The sequence below is a fragment of the Dendropsophus ebraccatus genome, chromosome 4 (assembly GCF_027789765.1).
Source record: "Dendropsophus ebraccatus isolate aDenEbr1 chromosome 4, aDenEbr1.pat, whole genome shotgun sequence".
In the NCBI taxonomy this organism is placed as follows: domain Eukaryota; kingdom Metazoa; phylum Chordata; class Amphibia; order Anura; family Hylidae; genus Dendropsophus; species Dendropsophus ebraccatus.
In genome coordinates, this window is record NC_091457.1 from 80,297,352 (window position 1) to 80,319,771 (window position 22,420).

General features: G+C 44.0%; 1 protein-coding gene across 1 annotated transcript; it reads left to right on the plus strand.

Annotated features, from left to right (window-relative positions):
• The first annotated feature begins 1,244 nt into the window (after nt 1-1,244).
• Nucleotides 1,245-21,122, plus strand: PHLPP2 (PH domain and leucine rich repeat protein phosphatase 2). Its single transcript, XM_069966137.1, has 19 exons — nt 1,245-1,360; nt 4,245-4,489; nt 5,255-5,388; nt 9,436-9,626; nt 10,592-10,717; nt 12,466-12,620; nt 12,719-12,865; nt 13,874-14,104; nt 14,183-14,382; nt 14,867-14,927; nt 15,118-15,213; nt 15,289-15,444; nt 15,860-16,060; nt 16,145-16,307; nt 16,509-16,639; nt 18,859-18,969; nt 19,055-19,249; nt 19,451-19,682; nt 19,850-21,122. Exons 1-19 carry the CDS (start codon nt 1,253-1,255, stop codon nt 20,960-20,962), a joined length of 3,996 nt encoding a protein of 1,331 aa, XP_069822238.1. The 5' UTR covers nt 1,245-1,252; the 3' UTR covers nt 20,963-21,122.
• Nucleotides 21,123-22,420: the final 1,298 nt, after the last annotated feature.

A 22,420-nucleotide genomic window follows, 5' to 3' on the forward strand; every position in this document is an offset into this window, starting at 1 on the left:
GTAGTCAATGGTTATTTGAATTGCAGGCACACCCAACGGTGCCTGCAATTCAGTTGTAAATAGATAATGTTCCTGCGGCCGATACAGCAGTATTGACTGCGGGATTATACTGAATGCTGTCCAGCAGTATAGCAACGGACGGTGTTATACTAAGTGTGAACATAGCCTAACCCTGTATGAGCCAGCCTTCCTGTGGCTCTCAACTCCCAGTATGATCTGACAATCTGAGACGCATCTTTGTAGCAGAGAACTGTAAAATTCGACCAGAAGCCTGAAAAAAAAAATTCAGGCCATTTTCCTGCGATTGTAATACAGACACATTTTGTAACCCCAGCTGCCCACTGAACCAAACTTTGATCACGAAGGGGGTGTTACGGGAATTGACGTTTGGTACTGTAAACCACAGGAGGTTTAGTTCTATCGGTGGCTGCACACTAAACTAGAATATCGGATGATTTGCCAGCTATTTCATTTGATTGATCCTGGGTGAAAGAAGTGAGTCGCCGTCTAAGGGTATGAGAAGCTAGTTATAACGGCGGTTCTATAACGTTTAGACTTGAAATGCCATATACATAGTGTTAGGAGTTAAACCACTGGTAACCCTGATATATTCCAAAGGGAACCTGTCATCAGTTTCATGGCCTGAACCATGCCCACCCATGAGCCCCCCATGTCTTCACCCCACCCACTGGCCCTTGCTAGATAAGGTATAGTGGGACATGAAGCAATGTGGGTGTCTATAACATTATCTATGACAAGCTGTCAGATGTATTGTATACTCCCATAGGTTGCAATAAAGCCAGACTCTCCATTATTGTGTGCCAGGGTCCCTTTTCAAAAGGCAACTGTAAGGGTTAATGATCAGCACCAGTCAACTATATAGTCTTCAATCCAGTTTTCCTATGATAGTAATGATTAACCATCCGATAGTACAGGCCGTCATCAGCCCTAGAGGACATGTGCACTGGCAGCCTAACTTTACACGGCTCAAGTCGCATAGCTAACGTCACAGGAAGGGCAAAGCTCAAGCAACATGTAACTTGCCAGCAGTTAAGATGGCTGCGATGGGCGGCTTAGTTTGCGGAATGAAGTGTACGCAAGGTGGGTGGGGCTATATTATTGGATTGGCAGCGCAAGTGTCAGCCTCTGTGTGATTTGCTGAGTGCACCGTGCTGTCATTAGACTAGGGGGCGGGGACGCTGGGGATTGGCTGAACGCCTGGTGGCTGTCAGTCGTTCTGCAAGCCGTGGAAATGGACGACCAGAGACCGGGTCCGGTCCTGGGACCCAACGGGGAGGGTGGGCCTGAACCGAACCGGCCCAATACCGGTTCACGGGGAGCAGCAGTGCGAGTGCTTAAGGTGGGCGTCTGTCATCGAATGTGATGTGTGTGATGGAGAGCAGTAGTGTGCTGGTGACAGGTTATGGCAATGGCCAGTGCTCATTGATCCCTCTATGGCTGGCATCTCATGCTCAGCCATGTATACGGATGTGTAATGTTTCTGCTCTATACTGTATACTCCATGTCTGTAGCAGGTATATGGCCCCTGTCTACAGGTGTATACAAGTGTCTATATTATCTCCGTATATAGCCTACTGTGTGTATGGTCCCTGTATACAGGCACAGCCATCTTCTATAGACTTTGCTATACAGGTGTCACCTATCCTCTAGGCCTCTAGCTGGAGCCTGTATACATTCCCTGTATACAGGTGTGTTCTCTTCTATATTCCCCTAGTATACACATATTCTTTTCTATATGCCTTTATGTCTGTTCTGTGTATACGGAGTCAACCTTCTTCTATAGACTTCAGTTTCTACATTGCCCTTGTATAAAGGTGTCTCCTTTTCTATAGGTTACTATTAGAGATGAGCGAACCTGGAGCATGCTCAAGTCCATCCGAACCCGAACGATCGGCATTTGATTAGCGGTGGCTGCTGACCTTGGATAAAGCCCTAAGGCTATGTGGAAAACATGGATATAGTCATTGGCTGTATCCATGTTTTCCAGACAACCTTAGAGCTTTATCCAAGTTCTGCAGCCACCGCTAATCAAATGCCGATCGTTCGGGTTCGGATGGACTCGTACCCGAACCCGGTTCGCTCATCTCTAGTTACTATGTCTATTCCTGTATACAAGTGTCCTCTCTTCTATAGACCTCTTTGTACTGTTTGTACGGTCCCTTTATACATGTGTATTCTCCTTCTTTAGACTTCTGTATCATTGTTTGCAGATTTCTCCCCTCCTATTGGCTTTTATGTCTATATTGTGTATACTTTCCCTCTATAGAGGTGTCTTCTCCTGTATAAGCTTTCATGTCTGGTTCCTCTATACAGGTTCATCCACTTTCTATAGGCTTCCTATCTTGTATACAGGTGTTTGCCCCTCTACAGACATCCATGCTTCTATAGGTGCTTCTTCCTCCGTGTCTACATTGCCCTGTATACTGTTATAATGTATCTTATTTGCAACAGATAACTTATTACCATGTGTAGCTCACACACCATTTTCAGGTAATGTGACCTAGGGACATACATTTTCGTCATGGGAGCTGCCCTATGTACAAGATTTTATAAATGCTCCAAACATAGAATTCATCATAAAGCTATGGAGCCGATCTTTGCCTTTACATACTCTAATCTTCTAATGTCCTGTTATTGTCTGATTATTAGCTGATCACAGTATAGAGGCTGCAGTTTAGTCTAGCTATACTTAAAGTGACTGTACCACCAGGCCCAGGCTGAAGCACTGGAGGCGGCGGGCCGACCCACCCTTCGTGGGAGGAAACCCCCGCCCCTCTATAATAGGGTTCTATTGATTCTAATGGAGTCACGTCATGGAGGGGCTGGGGTTTCTTCCCACTAATGGTGGGTCGGCCCACCTCCAGTGCTTCAGCCTGGGCCTGGTGGTACAGTCACTTTAAGTAGCTACCAGCGGTCATAAGTAGCCAGTGTCTGTTGGCATGATGGTGGGAAATTTGGGACGATGTGCAAGAAAACAGTTACTGTAATACTGCCTCCCTATGTACAAGGGAATAACTACTATAATATTGAGCCCCCACCCCAATATGTACAAGAAAATTATGATAATATTGTCCCACTATGTACAAGGAAATTTCTACTATAATACTGCTCCATATGTACAATGGAATAACTATAATAATACTGCTCCCTGTGTACAAAAAAATAACTGCTATAATACTACGGTAGTGTCTAAATCCCATACAGCAAAGGGACCTCACTGGGTGCGCGCACACAGCTCCCAGGCAAGCACCGCCCCGGCCGGATTTCATTGGCTGTTCCACTCCGGGCTTCCTATCAGTTAAAATCAGACCCTGCCGGACCCCCGACCCTAATCCGAGCGTTTAGGCTTAGGGTTGGGGGTCGGATTAGGGTTACGTCCCACTGATTCTCATGTCTAACCCTCCCCACAACCCCAACCCTAACCCTCCTGATTAGCACCAACCCCGAGGGTTAGGGTTGTTGTGTGGGAAGGGGATAGTTACATGATTTTAGTAACCCTAATCCGACCCCTAACCCTAATACTAAACGCTCGGATTAGGGTCGGGGGTCCGGCAGGGTCTGATTTTAACTGATAGGAAGCCCGGAGTGGAGCAGCCAATGAAATCCGGCCGGGGCGGGGCTTGCCTGGGAGCTGTGTGCGCGCACCCAGTGAGGTCCCTTTGCGGTATGGGATTTAGTCACTACCATAATACTACCCCCCATGTACAAGGGAATAACTATTATAATAATGCTCCTCCCCCATGTACAAGAGAATAACTACTATAATACTGCAACCTATGTAAAAGGGAATGTCTATCATAACAATGCCCTTCCTATGTACAAGGGAATAACTACAATAATACTGCCCCCCCCCCCATGTACAAGGGAATAACTATTATAATAATCCCCCCAATGTACAAAGGAATAATTGCTATAATATAATAATGCCCCCTATGTAACAGAAGATACTATATTAGTGCTATTCTATGGACATAGAGTTGCCCCCTGTGGAGGAAGTGTTTAAGGGTGGAAAGATATCAGCACCTTAATATATCATACAGAAGCAGTCTACTCTATAGCAGTGTAATGCAGCCAGTAGTAGGAATTGTTAGAAGTAAGAATAGATTTTCCTAAGCTGTGTTATACTAAAAGTACACTACTTTATGTGTACATTTGTGCGTGATCTTGTCCATTACTTTGGTTGGAGAAGGTAATTTTTTTTAATGATCTTTTTTTTCTACCAGAGAAACATGAAACGTAGCGGGAGTAAAAACTGCCTGAGTCAGAAGTGCTGTTTGGGATCACGAGAAAGAGAATGGCTGAGAGAAGACCCCAGCAGGGGATGTGTCTATGTCTATGGAACAGACCACACGTCCTCCATTTGTGACCTCCATGTGGTGCTCTGCACTGTGGACACAACAGCCTCTGAGATCCTGCTGAGTGAAGGGACAGAGAGCCTGTATGTACAGCTCAATGGAGACCTGGTCAGGTGAGGATACTGGTTACGAATGTAGTCAGCCCAAGGGGATGCTGTGGCTGCTTTATAATACCCTGCAGTGCACTACAGGCTGTTATAATGGCTGCCTCAGGATAGACCATCAGTATTGGATCGGCAGCGCCTGACTCCCGGTGATCAGCTATTCGTGCAAGCGCTGCAGCCTCCTCAGTGCAATTGCTATACTATCAGTAATGGTACTGCAATGTTGTCCCACTTGAATGAGAGGGTTTGAGAGTAAATCTTCAGGGACTTCAAACTAGGAAGACTTGTTGTTTAGTAGCTATATAGTGTAGTTGGCTATGCTATTTAATACAGACACAATTAGACTGCATACTTACCATGGGAGCCATTGTATGCCATGAAGCAGCATCTGTCTGAGGCATCTGTGTAAAGGTATATCTCTAACATGCATCCACCTGGCACAGCTCTGTGACCATTAACAGCGTCCAGGGCAAATATTGAAAGTCTCAGCTGGATTTTCTTGAGATTAGGTTGCACTTGGATAAAGATGTTTATTCGTTAGATTGGCAGTGTGTACAGAGGCTCATTATGCAATGATGAGGGAGGGGTGTGCCAAGGGAAAGGTTTTCACACTATTTTCACTATCATTTGAAATTGCTGATAGAAGGGAACAATAGATTGCATTTACTGTGCAACAAATGGGGTCTGCGTGTCTGCCTCCTAGATTTGATCCCTGTGGTGCAGCATAGACCCTGCAGTACCTCATGTGCCTGTGTATTGTTTTTTGGATTTCAGGAGGTTAGAACCTCAAGATCAACCTCTGCACATGATATACAAGTACTTGGCTGATCTGGGATTTCGGGACACTACTCGCATCCAGGAGGAAGCTGCACACTCTGATCTTAGCTGCATGATCCGATTTTATAATGGTAAGTTGCAATGTTAAAAGATCTGGTTCAGGGAAGAAACAGAGTGCTGCACCTCACACCTATGGCTGATACTAGTGCCGCTAGGCTAAATAAAAAACACATCAGAATTTTGTGTATGAATTGATCAAGCCACACTGCCCCATGTACCTCGTGCCGGTATCTGATACACATGGGTCCCTACACTAAGTCCACACCGTGCCAGTCAGTGGCCACCAACCCCGCTGGCGTGCACAGCCAGGGAACGGGGGCCATGGGACGGCCCTTCGACCCCCCATGCCACAGGACCAGACCCAAAAACACCACACCAGAACCCGGCCAGCACCGCCGGCGGAGAAGGTCGCCCCCAAGCAGCACAAGTCTGGATAAGGTATTACACTCACCATAGCTGCAGCGAACAGAATGGGAAAAAACAGGAGGGATTAAAACCATGTGCACTCAGGGGTGTCCTGCTAATTGCGGTCATGTGGGTCTCACCAGGAGGAGTGCAATACACGGAGAAAAGAGAGAAACAAAATGCGGTTCAGGGAAGAAACAGAGTGCTGCACCTCACACCTATGGCCGATACTAGTGCCGCTAGGCTAAATAAAAAACACATCAGAATTTTGTGTATGAATTGATCAAGCCATACTGCCCCATGTACCTCGTGCCGGTATCTGATACACATGACCGCAATTAGCAGGAGACACCTGAGTGCACATGGATTTAATCCCTCCTGTCTTTTCCCATTCTGTCTGCAGCAGCTATGGTGAGTGCAATACCTCATCCAGACTTGTGCTGTTTGGGGGCGACCTTCTCCGCCGGCGGTGCTGGCCGGGTTCTGGTGTGGTGTTTTTGGGTCTGGTCCTGTGGCATGGGGTCGCAGGGCCGTCCCATGGCCCCCGTTCCCTGGCTGTGCGTGCCTGCGGGGTTGGTGGCCACTGACTGGCACGGGGTGGACTTAGTGTAGGGACCCATGTGTATCAGATACCGGCACGAGGTACATGGGGCAGTATGGCTTGATCAATTCATACACAAAATTCTGATGTGTTTTTTATTTAGCCTAGGGGCACTAGTATCAGCCATAGGTGTGAGGTGCAGCACTCTGTTTCTTCCCTGAACCGCATTTTGTTTCTCTCTTTTCTCCGTGTTTTGCACTCCTCCTGGTGAGACCCACATGACCGCAATTAGCAGGAGACACCTGAGTGCACATGGTTTTAATCCCTCCTGTTTTTTCCCGTTCTGTTTGCTGCAGCTATGGTGAGTGTAATACCTTATCCAGACTTGTGCTGTTTGGGGGCGACCTTCTCCGCTGGCGGTGCTGGCCGGGTTCTGGTGTGGTGTTTTTGGGTCTGGTCCTGTGGCATGGGGGTCGCAGGGCCGTCCCATGGCCCCCGTTCCCTGGGTGTGCGTGCCTGCGGGGTTGGTGGCCACTGACTGGCACAGTGTGGACTTAGTGTAGGGACCCATGTGTATCAGATACCTGCACGATGGTACATGGGGCAGTGTGGCTTGATCAATTCATACACAAAATTCTGATGTGTTTTTTTATTTAGCCTAGGGGCACTAGTATCAGCCATAGGTGTGAGGTGCAGCACTCTGTTTCTTCCCTGAACCGAATGTTAAAAGATCTGTTTGTAAAGATAACTTAAACCATACTATCCATATCCAGTCTTAAATTAAGGGACCTACTACATGTATATCTGCCATTACAATTGACTCAGGGGCTGTCACCCAGCTTTCCCTGGCTCCTGAACATCTTCTCTGTTTTGCCTTTTAAATACTTGTGTCTAACTATCCAAATGTAGAAGGAGTAATAGCTGGTGTTGGGCACATCTACTCTGCACGAGATAAACAGGAAAGCACCAACCCATCCAAACATACACACGAAAGCAAGACACAGTGTGGACAGAGGGTCTTGGGGAGTATATTTACTCTACAATCAGACAAAGAAGACTCTCTGTCTACACTGCCATTTGCTTTCATGTGTATGTTTCATTAGCAGTGCTAACAGTGTGAATGAAGAACAAGTAGATCTCTTGGTCTACCAGAAACCATTTACTACCCCCAGTCCCCTATGACTGGCGGCAATACAGGAGAAACAATGTAGCAGTTCAGGTTTATGTTACTTTTTAAAAATGGGTTAAAGTTTAAAGTGCTATAAATGTGCACTTAGGCTGACTCTTAACGTTATTGGAAGTTTTCAACATCCAATCAGATATCAGCATTCTCTCAATTCCAAATCTCAGAGAGGAGGGTTAAGGCAAATGGCCTTTGGGTTATTTTTATATAATATTAGGCAAGTAAGATTTTCAAGCTATACGGGGCCCTTGACTGGTTTAGAGCAGAATCCATTTCACATATTTCCAAGTATTGTATACATTCCTGCTTTCTAGAAGCCAGACCTCTTCTAATTTTCTATCTACAGGCGTATATGAGGTGTTTTTTTTGCACAGTGATCTGTACTTTTTGTTAGTCCCACATGCAGGAAGTTGTGACTTTTTGATCACTTTTTATTCCATTTAATCTGTAATGTGATTTGATTTGACCAAAAATCAGCAATTTTGGACGTTACAATTTTTTTTTCATGTTTATACCTTTGATGGGATCAAAATGCTATCACTGAATAGTACAGACAATTTCACTACCAAATATGTCTATATTTATTTTTATTTACATTTTTTTTATTTCACATTTACTTAAAAAAAAAATAAATAAAACACCCTGGTGTTTCCCTTTTTAGGTCCCAAAGCTCGCAACAGAGTGAGGACCTGAGGGACTACGTATCAGGGTGGTTTGGTGCTCTCCCCACTAGGAGGCACCCCTTGGCAATGGGCTTCCTTCTCTGGAGAGAGGGATATCTGGCTAATCCTGTGTTTTGAGACTCGTAACTGAGGCTCCACGGACCCCTTTTTTGCATATATATATATATATATATATATATATATATAATTCTCCCCCCCCCCCCCCCCCTACAATTTTTCTTTACACCCCCAGGGGGTTATGGTGGTTATTATAATTACACATTAGGTTGCTTATACGGATCAATGCTATGCTGCTGCATAACATAGATCAGTTAGATCTGGGCTCTGCTGGTTAAGTCTGCATCAGGTGGACTTTATCAGGTACAAATCTATGGCTGCTTCAGAGGCCTAGTAATCCAGTAGTCATATGAGTCTCCGGTAATTGCAGTGCAGAGGGGCTGATTGGACCCCGGATGGCGGGTCAGTGAGGAATTAAAATGGCATGATTGCTATTGATTATGGCATTAAACGGTTAAATGATTGACATGGTACAACTGCAGCTTAGTCATTTACTGTAACTTCTATGAATTCTGGCTGCTTCCCCCCCCCCCCCCCCCCCCCCGACACACAACTATCTGTACAAAATAGATATTGTTTATGATTAGGCCTAGAGGTCAGAGTGAAAACTACAATATTTCTGAATTTAATAATGTAGGTAGGAAAAAACATCACTAAAATTAAAAAGAAATATGTGTAACTTAACAACTTGATTTAAACCATAGTTAATTTTCTGATGACACATTGAGGGAGATTTATCAAACATGGTGTAAAGGGAAACTGGCTCAGTCGCCCCTAGTAACCAATCAGATTCCACCTTTCATTTTCCAAAGAGTTTGTGAGGAATGAAAAGTGGAATCTGGTTGCTAGGGGTAAATCTCCCCCATTGATTGTAAAATGCAGTAGAATAACATTTTCTGGACATCAGCTCCATTGGTTTGCAAAAGCAGAAAGAAGCTGCAAAGAACATCTCTTTGGAGGAGCCAGCACATGTGACAGTCATTCCTTTTGGTTTGTTCTGTAGTGGTGCTGCTGGGGAATTGTACATGTGTTTCTAGGTTCCCTCCTAGACAGCAGCTGACCCTGGGGTACCCCATTACTAATAACGTTATAAGCGGAGATCTACGATAAATTATAGTGGAGCAAAGCTGTACGATTCCAATATGAATCAATGGCAAGAAGACGTATACTGTATTCATTTGTCTGTTAAGGCAATGTTATAATAAACCAGTGGGTTCTGTTAATGTTTTATTTTCTTTATATCTTTTAGAGAAACCAAGTTCTTTAGAGCAGCTTGACCGGATTCTGCTCTCAGGGGTTTATAGCGTGCGCAAGGGCAAAACCCAGCTGCACAAGTGGGCAGAGAGGATGGTGGTTCTGTGCGGTACCTGCCTAATTGTATCATCTGTGAAGGACTGTCAGACAGGAAAGATGCACATTCTGCCCCTTGTGGGTGGCAAGGTGAGGCATCGGGGATCATCATGGCTTCCTTAGTTCTTGGACTGCCAAGTTTGCGACACACTTTATGATGCAGTCACCTCTGTACACAGTCCTGAGGGAACAGTAAAGGTGTGACAGAATAAGGAAATATTGCTTGCTACATTGAGTGTCCTTTCTAACAATTAACCTTATATTGGATACCGGGTTTATGCATGTCCTTATAACTATCTCTATGTAACATTCTGTGCTGTATAGAAATATTTTTTTAGAAAACCTTTTTCTGTGAGCCTTTCATACAGAATGATGGGAAGGCATTTGTTGGAGTGTATAGCAGTTTATAGCCATCTCACACCTATGTGTGACCAAAAAGGGGTTCATTGTAGGCTTAGGAAGCTTGTTGCCTATACAGACAAAAGTTCTCTAGGTGATAGTGAACAGAGGTTTGCAGAATTAAATAATTATTTAATGAAAAAATATTCCCTTCTCTCTCCAGACGACAAATGATGTATTCTCCCTTCCTAAAGCGTAGCAAAGAGGCATACTATTCTCCATACTGATGCCGTATACACGCGACCCTGTTCCATCTGGTCTGTCTGCTGGCGGCATTTCCTAAACAGGCCCTTGTGAATAAAGAGCATCATAGTGAATTATGATTCAGTGAGCTTTTTAGAGGCCAATTGCTACTGTACCAAAATAATTCAGCATAGTGCAAGGAATCTCATTCAAAGGGACATGTTCAGTTTATAAAATGAGGCCAGCATGCAGACCTTCTTTCTAGTACCTGTCATTGTGGAAAACACAAGCACCAGTGGGTATTGGCTGTTGCCACTAGGAGGCGACACTCTCTTCATGGACGATCATGAGCATGCAGCCTAAATGAGCTACGGCAGTTTAACTGAGTAGTCTGACAAGTAGCAGACCTTTTATAACGTGAACTGTAGTCCTTTGATTAGGTCAAATAATATCTTTTTTTCCTTCATCTTCAGATAGAGGAGGTGAAGCGGAGGCCGCACTGCCTGGCCTTCTGTTCTGCTGAACCACAAGCTCCTACCTATTACGTCAGCTTTGATTCTGCAGCAGAGTATCAGAGATGGGTGCGCCAGGCGACCAAAGTAAGCAAATATTAAGGCTTTTTACACCAGTACTTGGCTTTGTTCATACTGTTTTTAATGTATTATTTGAGCAAAAATTGCCGGATGTATTGTATGTATACAGTGACTTCACAAACATAATAATAGCGATGGCTATGAATTCATTGAATAGCGATGAATTCTTTTGAGTATTTTGGGGTTATAATGAATACATTTTGAAAAAAATACCTTATGTATGTAAATGGGGATCAGTTGCAGCACCAGCCATAGCCCATGTAAAAGAGTATTCTCTTAAGGAAATTGGATAACATTTTTTAAGTGACTGTACCACCAGGCCCAGGCTGAAGCACTGGAGGCAGGCCAACCCACCCCCAGTGGGAAGAAATCCCAGCCCCTCCATGACGTGACTCCATTAGAATCAATGGAACCCTATCATGGAGGGGCTGGGGTTTCCTCCCACTAAGGGTGGGTCGGCCCGCCTTCAGTGCTTCAGCCTGGGCCTGGTGGTCCAGTCACTTTAAAAGAGTACCTGTAAAAAAAAACAAAAAAACTTTTGCTGTCAGAGAGACTTATCAACAGTTTTTTTTATCCACCCTGATTAGAGATGAGCGAACCTCTAGTCGATCCGAACCCGAACTTTCGGCATTTGATTAGCGGTGGCTGCTGAACTTGGATAAAGCCCTAAGGCTATGTGGAAATCATGGATATAGTCATTGGCTGTATCCATGTTTTCCAGACAACCTTACAGCTTTATCCAAGTTCAGCAGCCCCCGCTAATCAAATGCCGAACGTTCGGGTTCGAAACAACTCGAACCCGAACCCGGTTCACTCATCTCTAGTCCTGATCTCAATGTTCACACTGCAACTGATCAAAAGAATGAGCCAGGAGAAGTACAGACGCAGCATTAACTCCCGACTCTGTTACTATTACTTTTCAGAAAGTGAATATAAGAAAGTCTTTAATAGGTTTTACTAGGCAAAATAGCTTCCTTGTTCACTTTTAAGGCTGTTTTCCATTCTCCCCCATCATCTCTTATCTGTTCATCATAAAAAGGCCTTCTACATCACAAAGAAGCAAAGTGAAGGCTGGTTTGCACTGCCCATTATGGTTTATAGAGGGGGGGAGTGCGCAGGAAGAGCTGAGAAACAGCTTGTGCAATGAGCGGACCTTGTGGCCACAGAAAACACTGGATTTACATGTTAGACTGCTCAGTGCTGGTTTGGAAACGTCTGAAGATTTGCCTTAGTGAAGTAGGATTGCAAAAAGCAGCACAGAGGCTAGTCTGTATCTGCAGCTGAGCATAGAAAAAAGCAGTCAGTTTGCTGGATGGTAAGAAGGGGGAGAAATGGCATTTATAAATGATATAATGGCCAGATATAATCCTGCTCCCCATATACATACACTGGAGAGTGCATCCTGAAAAGTCACCTGAAATTATAATTACACTTGAAGTCTTTCTAATCAAAATAATCTAGCAAGACTGTTAAGACCTATAGTATCAGTGGCATCAAAGAAGTCATTGGTTTCTTGAATTTTAATTGGAATGTTTAAGGATATCTGTTAATGTGAAAATGTTAAAAATATGTAGGTAACATGTGGTGATCACTGCAAGTTCTGGAAATTTTTCTTTTACGCAAAGTACACCAAAGTAGCCTTCAGGCTACGAACATTTAAGATGCTCCACCTATTATAAGCACAGCCTTGCCTGTACCCCCTGCGGTATATACCTTATGTTCTCCATTGCTTTATATGTGTTATTTCATTGTAGGTTGTATCTCAAAGACTGAGCACTGTAGATCTCTCATGTCAAAGCCTGGAGGAGATTCCTGAGCACCTGTTCTACTGTCAGGACATCACTAACCTTAATCTCCGTCACAACTTTCTGCAGCTGCATAGTGCAGCCGGGGTGATCAGCCTTTGCAGGTTTGTCCAGGTTTCCTTATAGTACATGATGCAATCATAGCTGGTCAAGTCATGGAGATGATTGATGTTTGCCCTGTTCTTTGTGTCTCTCTCTCAAGGTTTTCACAGCTGAAAGTTCTGAACCTGTCACAAAACAAGCTAGGAGATTTCCCCCTCCAGTTATGTGAGATAACCACTCTCACAGAGCTTAATGTGTCATGTAATGGACTGACATATTTACCACCCCAAGTTGGGCAGATGCTCAGGTCAGTTATGGACTAGTGCTAAAAAGCTGCTTTCATGTACATTATTGGAATTTGCTAGAATATGCTATAACATTCTAATCTGTGGGGTTCTGGCCCTGGGGAGTCTCACTGAGGTGGAGAAAAAAGGCACTGAAGACTGAAGCTGTTTTCCTGAACCAAGGTGCTTGTGGCCACCCACGGCGTTGCTGTGCTGAGAGGAAGCCAAAGCCCCTTCATTTCAAGAGTTAAATTTTGATAAAGTGAAGGCATTGGATCCCCATGTTTGCTAGTCAGAGTCTTAAAGTGGACCTGTCAGCAGATAGAGCAGTAAATAGTCCTTATGAGAAGCTCTATCTAACCACGAGCTTACATTTAGTCCTCTTTAGCTGCTTACAGGTTTGCTTAAAGACTCTGACTGGCAAACACTTATTGCTACCACTGATCTCAGGGAGACCAGCCAAAGATAACACTGCCTGTAGGTTAAAGTGCTCAATACAGTGAAATCCTAGGTGCATTGCTCCCTGGGAAACATGAATATGCAAAAAAGAGAGTCTAAAGGCCCTATTCCACGGAACGATTATCGTCCGTATTCTGCCGATATCGGCCGCTACGGACGATAATCGTCCCGTGGAATAGAGTGCAATGATCAGCCGACATCGTTCATGTATAGCTGATATAGCAGCGATCTGCTGCCGTTGCTCCGTTGAATAGGAGCGTCGGCAGCAAACGCTGCTATATCCTTTGGGCTGCCCAGACGATCAGCGATCACCCGGGCAGACCCCCCATCCCCCCGCGGCTCCCCGCCGCCCCCTCCCGCACTCACGGGGAACGAGGAGCAAACGAGCGCTGAGAGCTGAGAACTGTATACATGACTGTATTTGTTTTATGTGATAAAAATCCACTCATGTATTGTTAAGCTGCATTTTATATTTTAAAATAGCCTCACCCATGACAAAAGTAGGTTTTTGTTTTTGTTTTTAGACTTTTCCCATTGGTTGCAATTATCTTTTCTATTCCCTCTGTTTGCAGCCTGCAGACATTAAACCTTGATGGCAATTGCTTGACCACATTACCAGAGGAGCTTGGATATCTGCAGCAGCTCTCCTGTTTGGGTCTCTCTTTCAATGATTTAAGTAGTATACCTTCTGTGTTTGAAAAACTTTGTTTGGTGGACAAATTGTGCTTGGCTGGGAACCGAGTGGAGTCTTTAAGCCTTCAGACTTTAAGCAACATGGCACATTTGAAGAACATAGACTTGAGGTAAGTAGAAGGAGTGGATGAGGGTGCTGTTAGGTATTGCCCAGCATATCACGGAATAATATATTTCCACCACCATAGGATGAACCATCTTACACAAGTCATGGGCACCTTGGACGCAATAGACAACATCACTCACTTTGATGTGCGCGATAACCAGCTGATGGCCCTGGACCTTAGATGCTTGGGGAACCTAGAGCAACTGCACTGCGAACGCAACCAGCTGAAGGAGTTGACTCTTTGTGGCTTCTCTCTGAGAGCAGTTTATGCCGCTTCAAACCGTACGTTGCTGCCTCCACAGTCACCTCACTTTTGTGCTATGTTCTTCACTCGTCTAAAGGCCCTATTCCACCAACAGATCTGACGACAGATTATCTGCCAAAGATTTGAAGCCAAACCCAGGAGTGGATTTGAAAAGAGGAGAAATCCAGTCATTTCTTTATGACCTGTTCTCTGATTATAGTCTGTTCCTGGGTTTGGCTTCAAATCTTTGGCAGATAATCTGTCGTCAGATCTGTTGGTGGAATAGGGCCTTTAGGGTCTATTTACACAGAAAGATTATCTGACAGATTATCTGCCAAAGATTTGAAGCCAAAGACAGGAACAGACTATAAACAGAGATCAAGTCATAAAGGAAAGCCTGAGATTTCTCCTCTTATCAAATCCATTCCTGGCTTTGGCTTCAAATCTTTGGCAGATAATCTGTCAGATAATCTTTCTGTGTAAATGGACCCTTACATTGCATCCTTGTTTTCTTTTTTGTAGGGTTGACTGCTGTGAATGTATACTTAGCTCCCGCCCAGCTGGTTTCTTTAGACTTTTCCAGGTAAGTGTACGGGTATTCTAGCTCTGGCATAGGCTATGCATGGATTTTGCTAGCATTGCAACATGGGGGCTAATATCAAATCCTATACATTTTACCTGTGCTTGTATACTATTTCCTTAACATTTTAAAAACTGTACCCCCGTAAAGAATGTTAGTTAAAGCAAACTGTGTGCTTTGTGCTTTCCATAAGGAACTGCTTAACATCAGTACCAGATTGGATTTGTGAAGCCAAGAAACTGGAAGCTTTAGATCTTAGCTGGAATCTATTGACAGAGTTACCATTAAGGTAAAAGATGGAAATTTACCATATTGTACACTACAATTGGAGCTTCTGTTGTTAATTATTCGTCTTTTCCTATAGAGTAATGGGGTGTCCCAAGCTAAGGAAACTGTTCCTTGGACATAACCAGTTGAAGAATCTGCCGTGCCCTACTGACTGCATCCCTCTTGAAAGTCTAGATGTCCAGCACAATCTACTGAGACACCTTCCTGACTTCTTCTTCTCTGTAGCTTTAAAGTGAGTGTCAACACAGAAGCTACTGCTGTGTCCCTTGCTTCTTAATTACTACTGACCTGGCAACTTTTCCAGCCGTTTGCGGATTTGTCATGTCCTGCTCTCCTTACACGTGTATTGTGCATAATACATTATACAGGGGGTATATGTCCTACACCCCAACGCCTTCCCCCTGTTAACTAACAATCCTTAAAAAGAGGTTGTACAGAACTAAGCTTTCCTTTCCGAAGCATTTAACACCATAGGCTGTGCTTGGTATTGCAGCTAATCTCTGTTCAAGTACAGGGGACTGTGCTGCATTACTATATACAGCCCGTGGGTAAGTGTGTCATTGGAAGAAAGCAGGCATGTTTTTTTCTATGTGTTTTTAATCCTGTACACCCACTTTAATGCTGATCTATATATTGTGATCCTTTAGTCTCAGGTTTCTTAACGCATCAGCAAATGCACTAGAGTCTCTGCCATCGATGTGTAGTGGAGAGGAGAATGGAACTAGGCTGCAGGTCCTCTACTTAACCAACAACCAACTGACTGATCAGTATGTCCCATTCCTGACCATACACCTGAACCTCAGGGTCCTGCATATGGCATATAACCAACTGGAAACCTTTCCAGCCAGGTAACACCGTCAGAGAAGCAGAGCGTGCTTTGTACTACCAGAATAATGTCTACTAGATTAACAACATGGACTTTTGTCTTGCAGCAAACTGAACAAACTGGAGCATTTGGAGGAGTTGAATCTAAGTGGAAACCGCCTGAAGTCCATTCCCAGCACTGTATCCAACCTCAAACATCTGCACACACTCATCGCTCACTCCAACTGCATCAGCGTGTTTCCTGAGATTTTCCATCTGCCGCATATCCAGGTCTCATCCCCCACCTAAAACCTACACAATCAGACCTTTCCTAACTCTCCACTCGAGCTCTGATCCCCTATTATCTCTCCTCTTCCCCCCTCTCTTACCCCTGCAGGCTGTGCTACAGCTGTAGAGTTGTGTACATGGTGTCATCTCATTGTCACTGACTCGGCCTCTGGCATGAGATGTTGCTGCTCTTTGTTCCTGCAGCTGGTTGACTTGAGCTGTAACAGTCTGATGGAAATCCCGGCGCCTGATACCCTGCCACCTGCCCTACAAGAGCTGGATTTGAAGGGGAACAGTGACCTGGTCCTGGATCATCAACTCCATGACATCTTCAGGTATTGTACAAGTATCCCCTGCATTCTACACTATGCCCTATCTTGAATTATGATGTCAGGACCAGAAATGAGCAGAACAGCTTACACCAGTTCATAGATTACAGTGGGACTAATCAAAATGCAAAAGCCTAAGACTGCACTGCTGAGATATTGTAATAAAATGTCTCCTGATTTTTCTTTGGTGCAGTGTTGTCACAGAATCGGGTGTATTGGTCCAAATGCATAAATATCTACATCACACATGGCTTGAATAGTGGCTGTTAAAGGAGAAGTCGGGCGAAAATTTTTATTGAAGTATTGTATTGCTCCCCCAAAAGTGCCCTGTGTCCCTCAGTGTCCCCCTGCCATCATCCTCTCCAGCAGCCACAGCCCGCACAGCTCTGCTGGGAGTCGAGTCGTGACATCACCATTTTATCCAGGAAGTGAAGCCAGACTCCTTCTTTAAAGAGTCACTGTCTTTAAGAAATGTTTTGCAGATATTAATAGTCCAGGCGATTTTAAGAAACTTTGTAACTGGGTTTATTAGGCAAATATGCCATTATCTGCATTTAAAAAGACTTTTCCCAGGTCCCCCCTCCCTCCTTTCTGTCATCCACTGCTCATTATCAGGAAATCTGATTAGTTGGATCCTGTCTGTGCTATAGAGAGTGGAGGGGGAGGAGGAAGGAGGGGGAGATTAGTTGTTAGCAGAGAACAAAGGATTACACCACAGGGAGCCCCTAAAAGCCCCTATTCCGAGGTCAGTGGTGACATCAGAGGAGAGAGCCTGGTGATGTAGCTGTAAGTTAACTCTTTGTCCTGTTTTGGTGCCTCATCTCTGACCTCTCCATAGAGAACAATGAAGACAGGGGGAGAGCTTCAAACTGCTTTTTCATTATAAAAATGCATTTTTCGGCTAATAAACCCAATTACAAAGTTTCTTAAAATCGTCTGTTCTATTGATTTTTGCAAAAAAAAATTTTTTAAGACAGTGACACTTGGACATGGGTGCACACTGCCTTTTGGATTCTCTCTAAATCTACATTAAAATACCACACCTATTAGAAGTAAGGAACTGGGTTGTCCTTAAAATCTCAGTAGTGCAGACTTTTGTGTAACTTCAAGTAATATCTCAGCATTGGCAAAAAAAATATATTAGAAGAAACACACTTTCTTTTTACTGGATAATGCTTGTATAAATCAGGAATAGGAAAAAGGTATTCCGATGTATTATTGCTGTTAAGGTGGGCCTATTTCATCTAAAGGATTTAGTGTAATCTGTTAGTGACTGTGATGTACAGTTTTTGCTCCACGGTAAATACTGGCATACCTTTTTGTCAGTATCCTGTGGTATACTATTGACTTACAGCAAAATTGATGTGTGAGTGGGGGCCACTTTATTCTAAACTACATTGACTTCCATTCTCATTATAAAAAAAATGACACTGAACCAAAAGGTGTGATATTTATGGCTCCTTACCTAATAATAAGCTGTCCTCCCCAGTGTATATATTTCATGTTTAAAGTGACTCTGCCCCCCCCCCTTTGTGCATTCTGACTTCCCTACACAGGTGTAAAAGGTAAATTTAGCAGTTTTCATACCTTATTTTATATCATACATCATGGTGCTTGTTCAAGTAAAAAATGATCTTTTATCAACTGCAGGTTATGCTGAGTGGGTGGGGCTTCATGGCAACAGCGCCACTGTTGACCGCACCACCGTTGGTCACGCCCCTCCATAATGTCATAGGCACATATGGTATAGTTGTAGAAGACGGCACTCTGTTGAGATGATGGTGCTCGTGGTAGGACTCGTCCCGAAAACAGTAGAAGAATAAATCCCGGCACACATCTGGTAGAGTTCTGCTTAATTTATTTGCATAACAGGTGCAGTATATACAGACCTTACCCCCTTGAGGGCGGCCCATACCACTGGCAATGACTTCAAGGAGGGCAGGGCCAACTGTGGAGTTGTAGGCGAGGCTAACTGGCACTGTTGCCGTGAAGCTCTGCCTCCTTAGCACAATCTGCAGTTGATAAAATATCGCTTTTTACTTGAACAAGAACCATAATGTATGATATAAAATAAGGTATGAAAACTGCTAAATTTACCTTTACACCTGTGTAGCTGAGTCAGAATACCAAAAGGGGGTGACAGTGTAACTTTAACCCTGTGTCAAATATGTTCTTGCATTACTTACCCTTCTTGCATTACTTACCCTTCTTGCATCCTCCTATAGTCACATTCCCATCCTGAAAATCGAAAGCAAGCCTCTGCCTAACTCAGACCTGACTGTGCCATCTCTTCCTTGGAATCATGGTTTATCGGAGATGTCTGGGCAGAGAAACAAGTAAGTATTGTTCTTGGGTATGATTGGTGGGTGTTACATATATAGCTGAAGTAATGTTTTTTTCCTCTTTTTGCCCATACTGCAGGCTCTGTGTATCTTCATTGGCTGTCAGTGACTTTGCAGAAGGGGTGGAGGCTCTGTATGGAATGTTTGATGGCGACAAGAATGAAGAGGTCCCACGTTTACTGCAGTGCACAATGGGAGATGTGCTTCTCGAAGAAGTGCAGCAGTCAAACTGTGATAGGATGTTCATGTGCCACACATTTCTAGTGACTCACAGGTCTCTACCCTCTCAAAATATTAGCTAACTAATCTACACTTGTGCAACTTGTCCTCTTTGCTATACAAAAGCAGATGATACTCCGGTCAAGCAGATCATCTATAGACCTCTCTATATGATAGAACAAAACTGCAGTGTGTTATGCCATTGCTCAGTTTATTAAAATAGTTCCTTCTTTTATCTATTTTCTCCTTCCATTAGGAAGTTAGGGACTGCAGGTCAGAAACTCGGCTCTTCTGCCCTCTTATGCTACATTGGACATAGTGCCCCTGAACACAGCAACAGCTTCTCATTGACGGTAGCCAATGTGGGCACATGCCAGGCCGTGTTGTGTCGAAATGGTCAGCCACTGGTTTTATCCCGCATGTTTAGCATCGAGCACTGCTCGGAAGATCTTCTGAGGATAAAGGCACAGAAGGCGATTATCACAGAAGTAAGGCATCATTTCTCTCTCTATAAATCCTGTTTCTTCTTGAAGGTATATAAGGTGTTAGTTATCCTTAGATGCCAAGAAACACATTTTCAGGAGAAACTAAACCGCATACTGCTAAGTTTACAATGACTTCTCTCTCTTAGTAATACTCTCATTTTGTTTTGCAGGATAATAAAGTGAATGGAGTAACCTGCTGCACACGTATGCTTGGCTGCACATATCTACACCCATGGGTGCTTCCAGAACCTCATATCACAAAGTTACCACTTACTGTACAGGATGAGCTGCTAATTCTTGGGAACAAAGCATTGTGGGAGTATGTTCCAGTAGCAGAAGCTGTGCAGACCATTCGTCACTTGCCAGACCCACTTTCGGCTGCAAAGCGGCTCTGCACTTTAGCACAAAGCTATGGTTGCCTGGACAATGTTGCTGCTTTAGTGGTCTGTCTTAATATTGGAGAGGATACATGTACTTGTGAAATGCATACTCTGACATTACCCAGTCCATCTGGCTTAACTGCCACAGCTGCCACAAAGGAATCTCCAGACTCAGTGACTCCATCATCCAGTAGCGGCATTGCCTCAGAGTTCAGCAGTGAGATGTCAGTATCTGAGGTGAGCAGTGAAGTTGGCTCCACTGCCTCTGATGAACATGCTGTGGCTGGAGTAGATGGAGGCCTTATCCTTAGGCCTGAGCGGAGATGCAGCCTCCATCCAGTTCCTTCAGCCAGCACTTTTCAACGGCAGCCATCTTGTGCCACTTTCTCCAGCAACCAGTCGGAGAATGGCCTGGACAGTGATGATGACCTACAGGCTGAGGGTCTGAATATTGGAAGCAGGGTTGAAGTAGAGGTGGATATTCATTGTAGTAGGCAGCACTCTCCAGAACCTTCTCCATTGGCAATGTTTCAGGACCTGGAAGAGGATTGTGGTGGAATTTCAGTGCAGATCCTACAGCAAAACACTATCAATCACAACCTGACATCAAGTCAAGAGAAGGATGATCTGCCATCCTCCTCCTCCGGGCCTGGTCTTTATAAGAAGAAACACTCAAATGGGTCTGTAGTGCCACTGGAAGAGATCCTTAATCTCATTGAGGTTGCCTCTGAGGCTCCCAAGAAAAAAACTGGCTACTTCTCTGCACCTTCACAGCTGGAACCTGAGGATCACTTTGTAGTTCCCCCGCATTTGGAAAACGAGGTTCGGCAACAGTTAAATGACTTAGAATCTGGAAACGAAGATAGATCCAATGCTCTTGAAGAATTTGACACTGCTTTGTGACCTTGGAAGCCCAAAAACCTTGGGTTAGGGAAGGGGGGAGTAATCACATCAACTCCTGGTCCCAAAATTGCACATTTTACAATTTTTTCACTCCTTATATCATGTAATGCCATTCACAGCATACCTCTTTTACTCCCCCCATCGAAAGCCAAATGTTTTTTGTTTTAAATAATTTATTAATGAATTTTCAACTCCTGTTTGTTGAGCCAATGAACAAATGTGAATTTATTCCAAATATTTATATTTTTTACCACTATTGAAGGTACAACACACTTATCTAGGGCTTGAGCCAATGGAGGTACTCAAACGTGACCATCTCAGTTGCATCAAAATTTATGGGAGGATATTAGGAATGATTGTAATGGAGCAGGTCTGTTTGCTTTGGGAAGAAGCAGCAGGCACTGGGTATTGTTTACCCTTGCAGTATATGGACCAGTGACTGTATGGATTGCTGATAACTATTTTAATAACCTCTAAGTATGCTGAGGAGAAAACCCATACTGATGAGTCCTAATACAGACCTGCCACGTTGGAGCATTGGCTAACCAATGTCATTATCTTACTACCCTGTGGGTAAATGTCATACCCAGAAGCCAATGTCCCAGACATGGAGTAGCTATTAGAATAATCCTAAACAGTCATTGTGCAATGACTGGTGCACTTTGCAGACATTAATAAGCATAGAATGAAGGATGTTTGTGGGAATGTTATGGTCATTTTTACTGAGCCGTTCTTGATCAAAGTCGAGCAGCTTATGATACATGTTAGCACTTTTAGTTGAATGGGACTTTTTAGTACCTTGTAAAGTGACTTGCATCTGGGTCAGCAGAGAGAATCTAGAGGAGCACACTCAGTTTGTATGTAGACCAAGAACGAGGACTTGTACATTCCCATTAGGTACTTAACACTAAGTTTGATTATATGGTAATTGGTTGAGACATATGAATTTCTGCTATACAAGTACAATTTATATTGTTGGGGGAGGGACTGGTTTTTTTTTTTTTTGACTACTAAATGATCAAATAATCCTACTGTAGGGTCAAAATCTTGAGCTGGGTGAACATCCCCAGTCATCCAGTTTTATGACCAGTGGACATGAGCCAATTTGTTTTTATATGCACTTTGAACTTGGGTCATGGTACCTGGAAGGGAGCAGAGACTCCGCCTGATGCAACTAAAGTAACTGTTGAGATCCTGTGGCCTGGACCACGTCTGATATTGCTAGAAATCTGTCCAATTTGCACTAAATGCTTTATAAATGTTGCTGTGTGACACTGCAGATTGCATTGCTTTCCCCGGTTGGTGGCCTCCTTACGTCTGAAGTTCAGCTTTACAGGCAGACATTTGGTCGTGAATGAACCAATATGATTCAAATATGGCAAGGAACCCTGGAACGGACTGGACTGGACCTCGTTTCTCATGATGCTTTGCAAGCTCAGGGCTGTGGCGTCCATCATC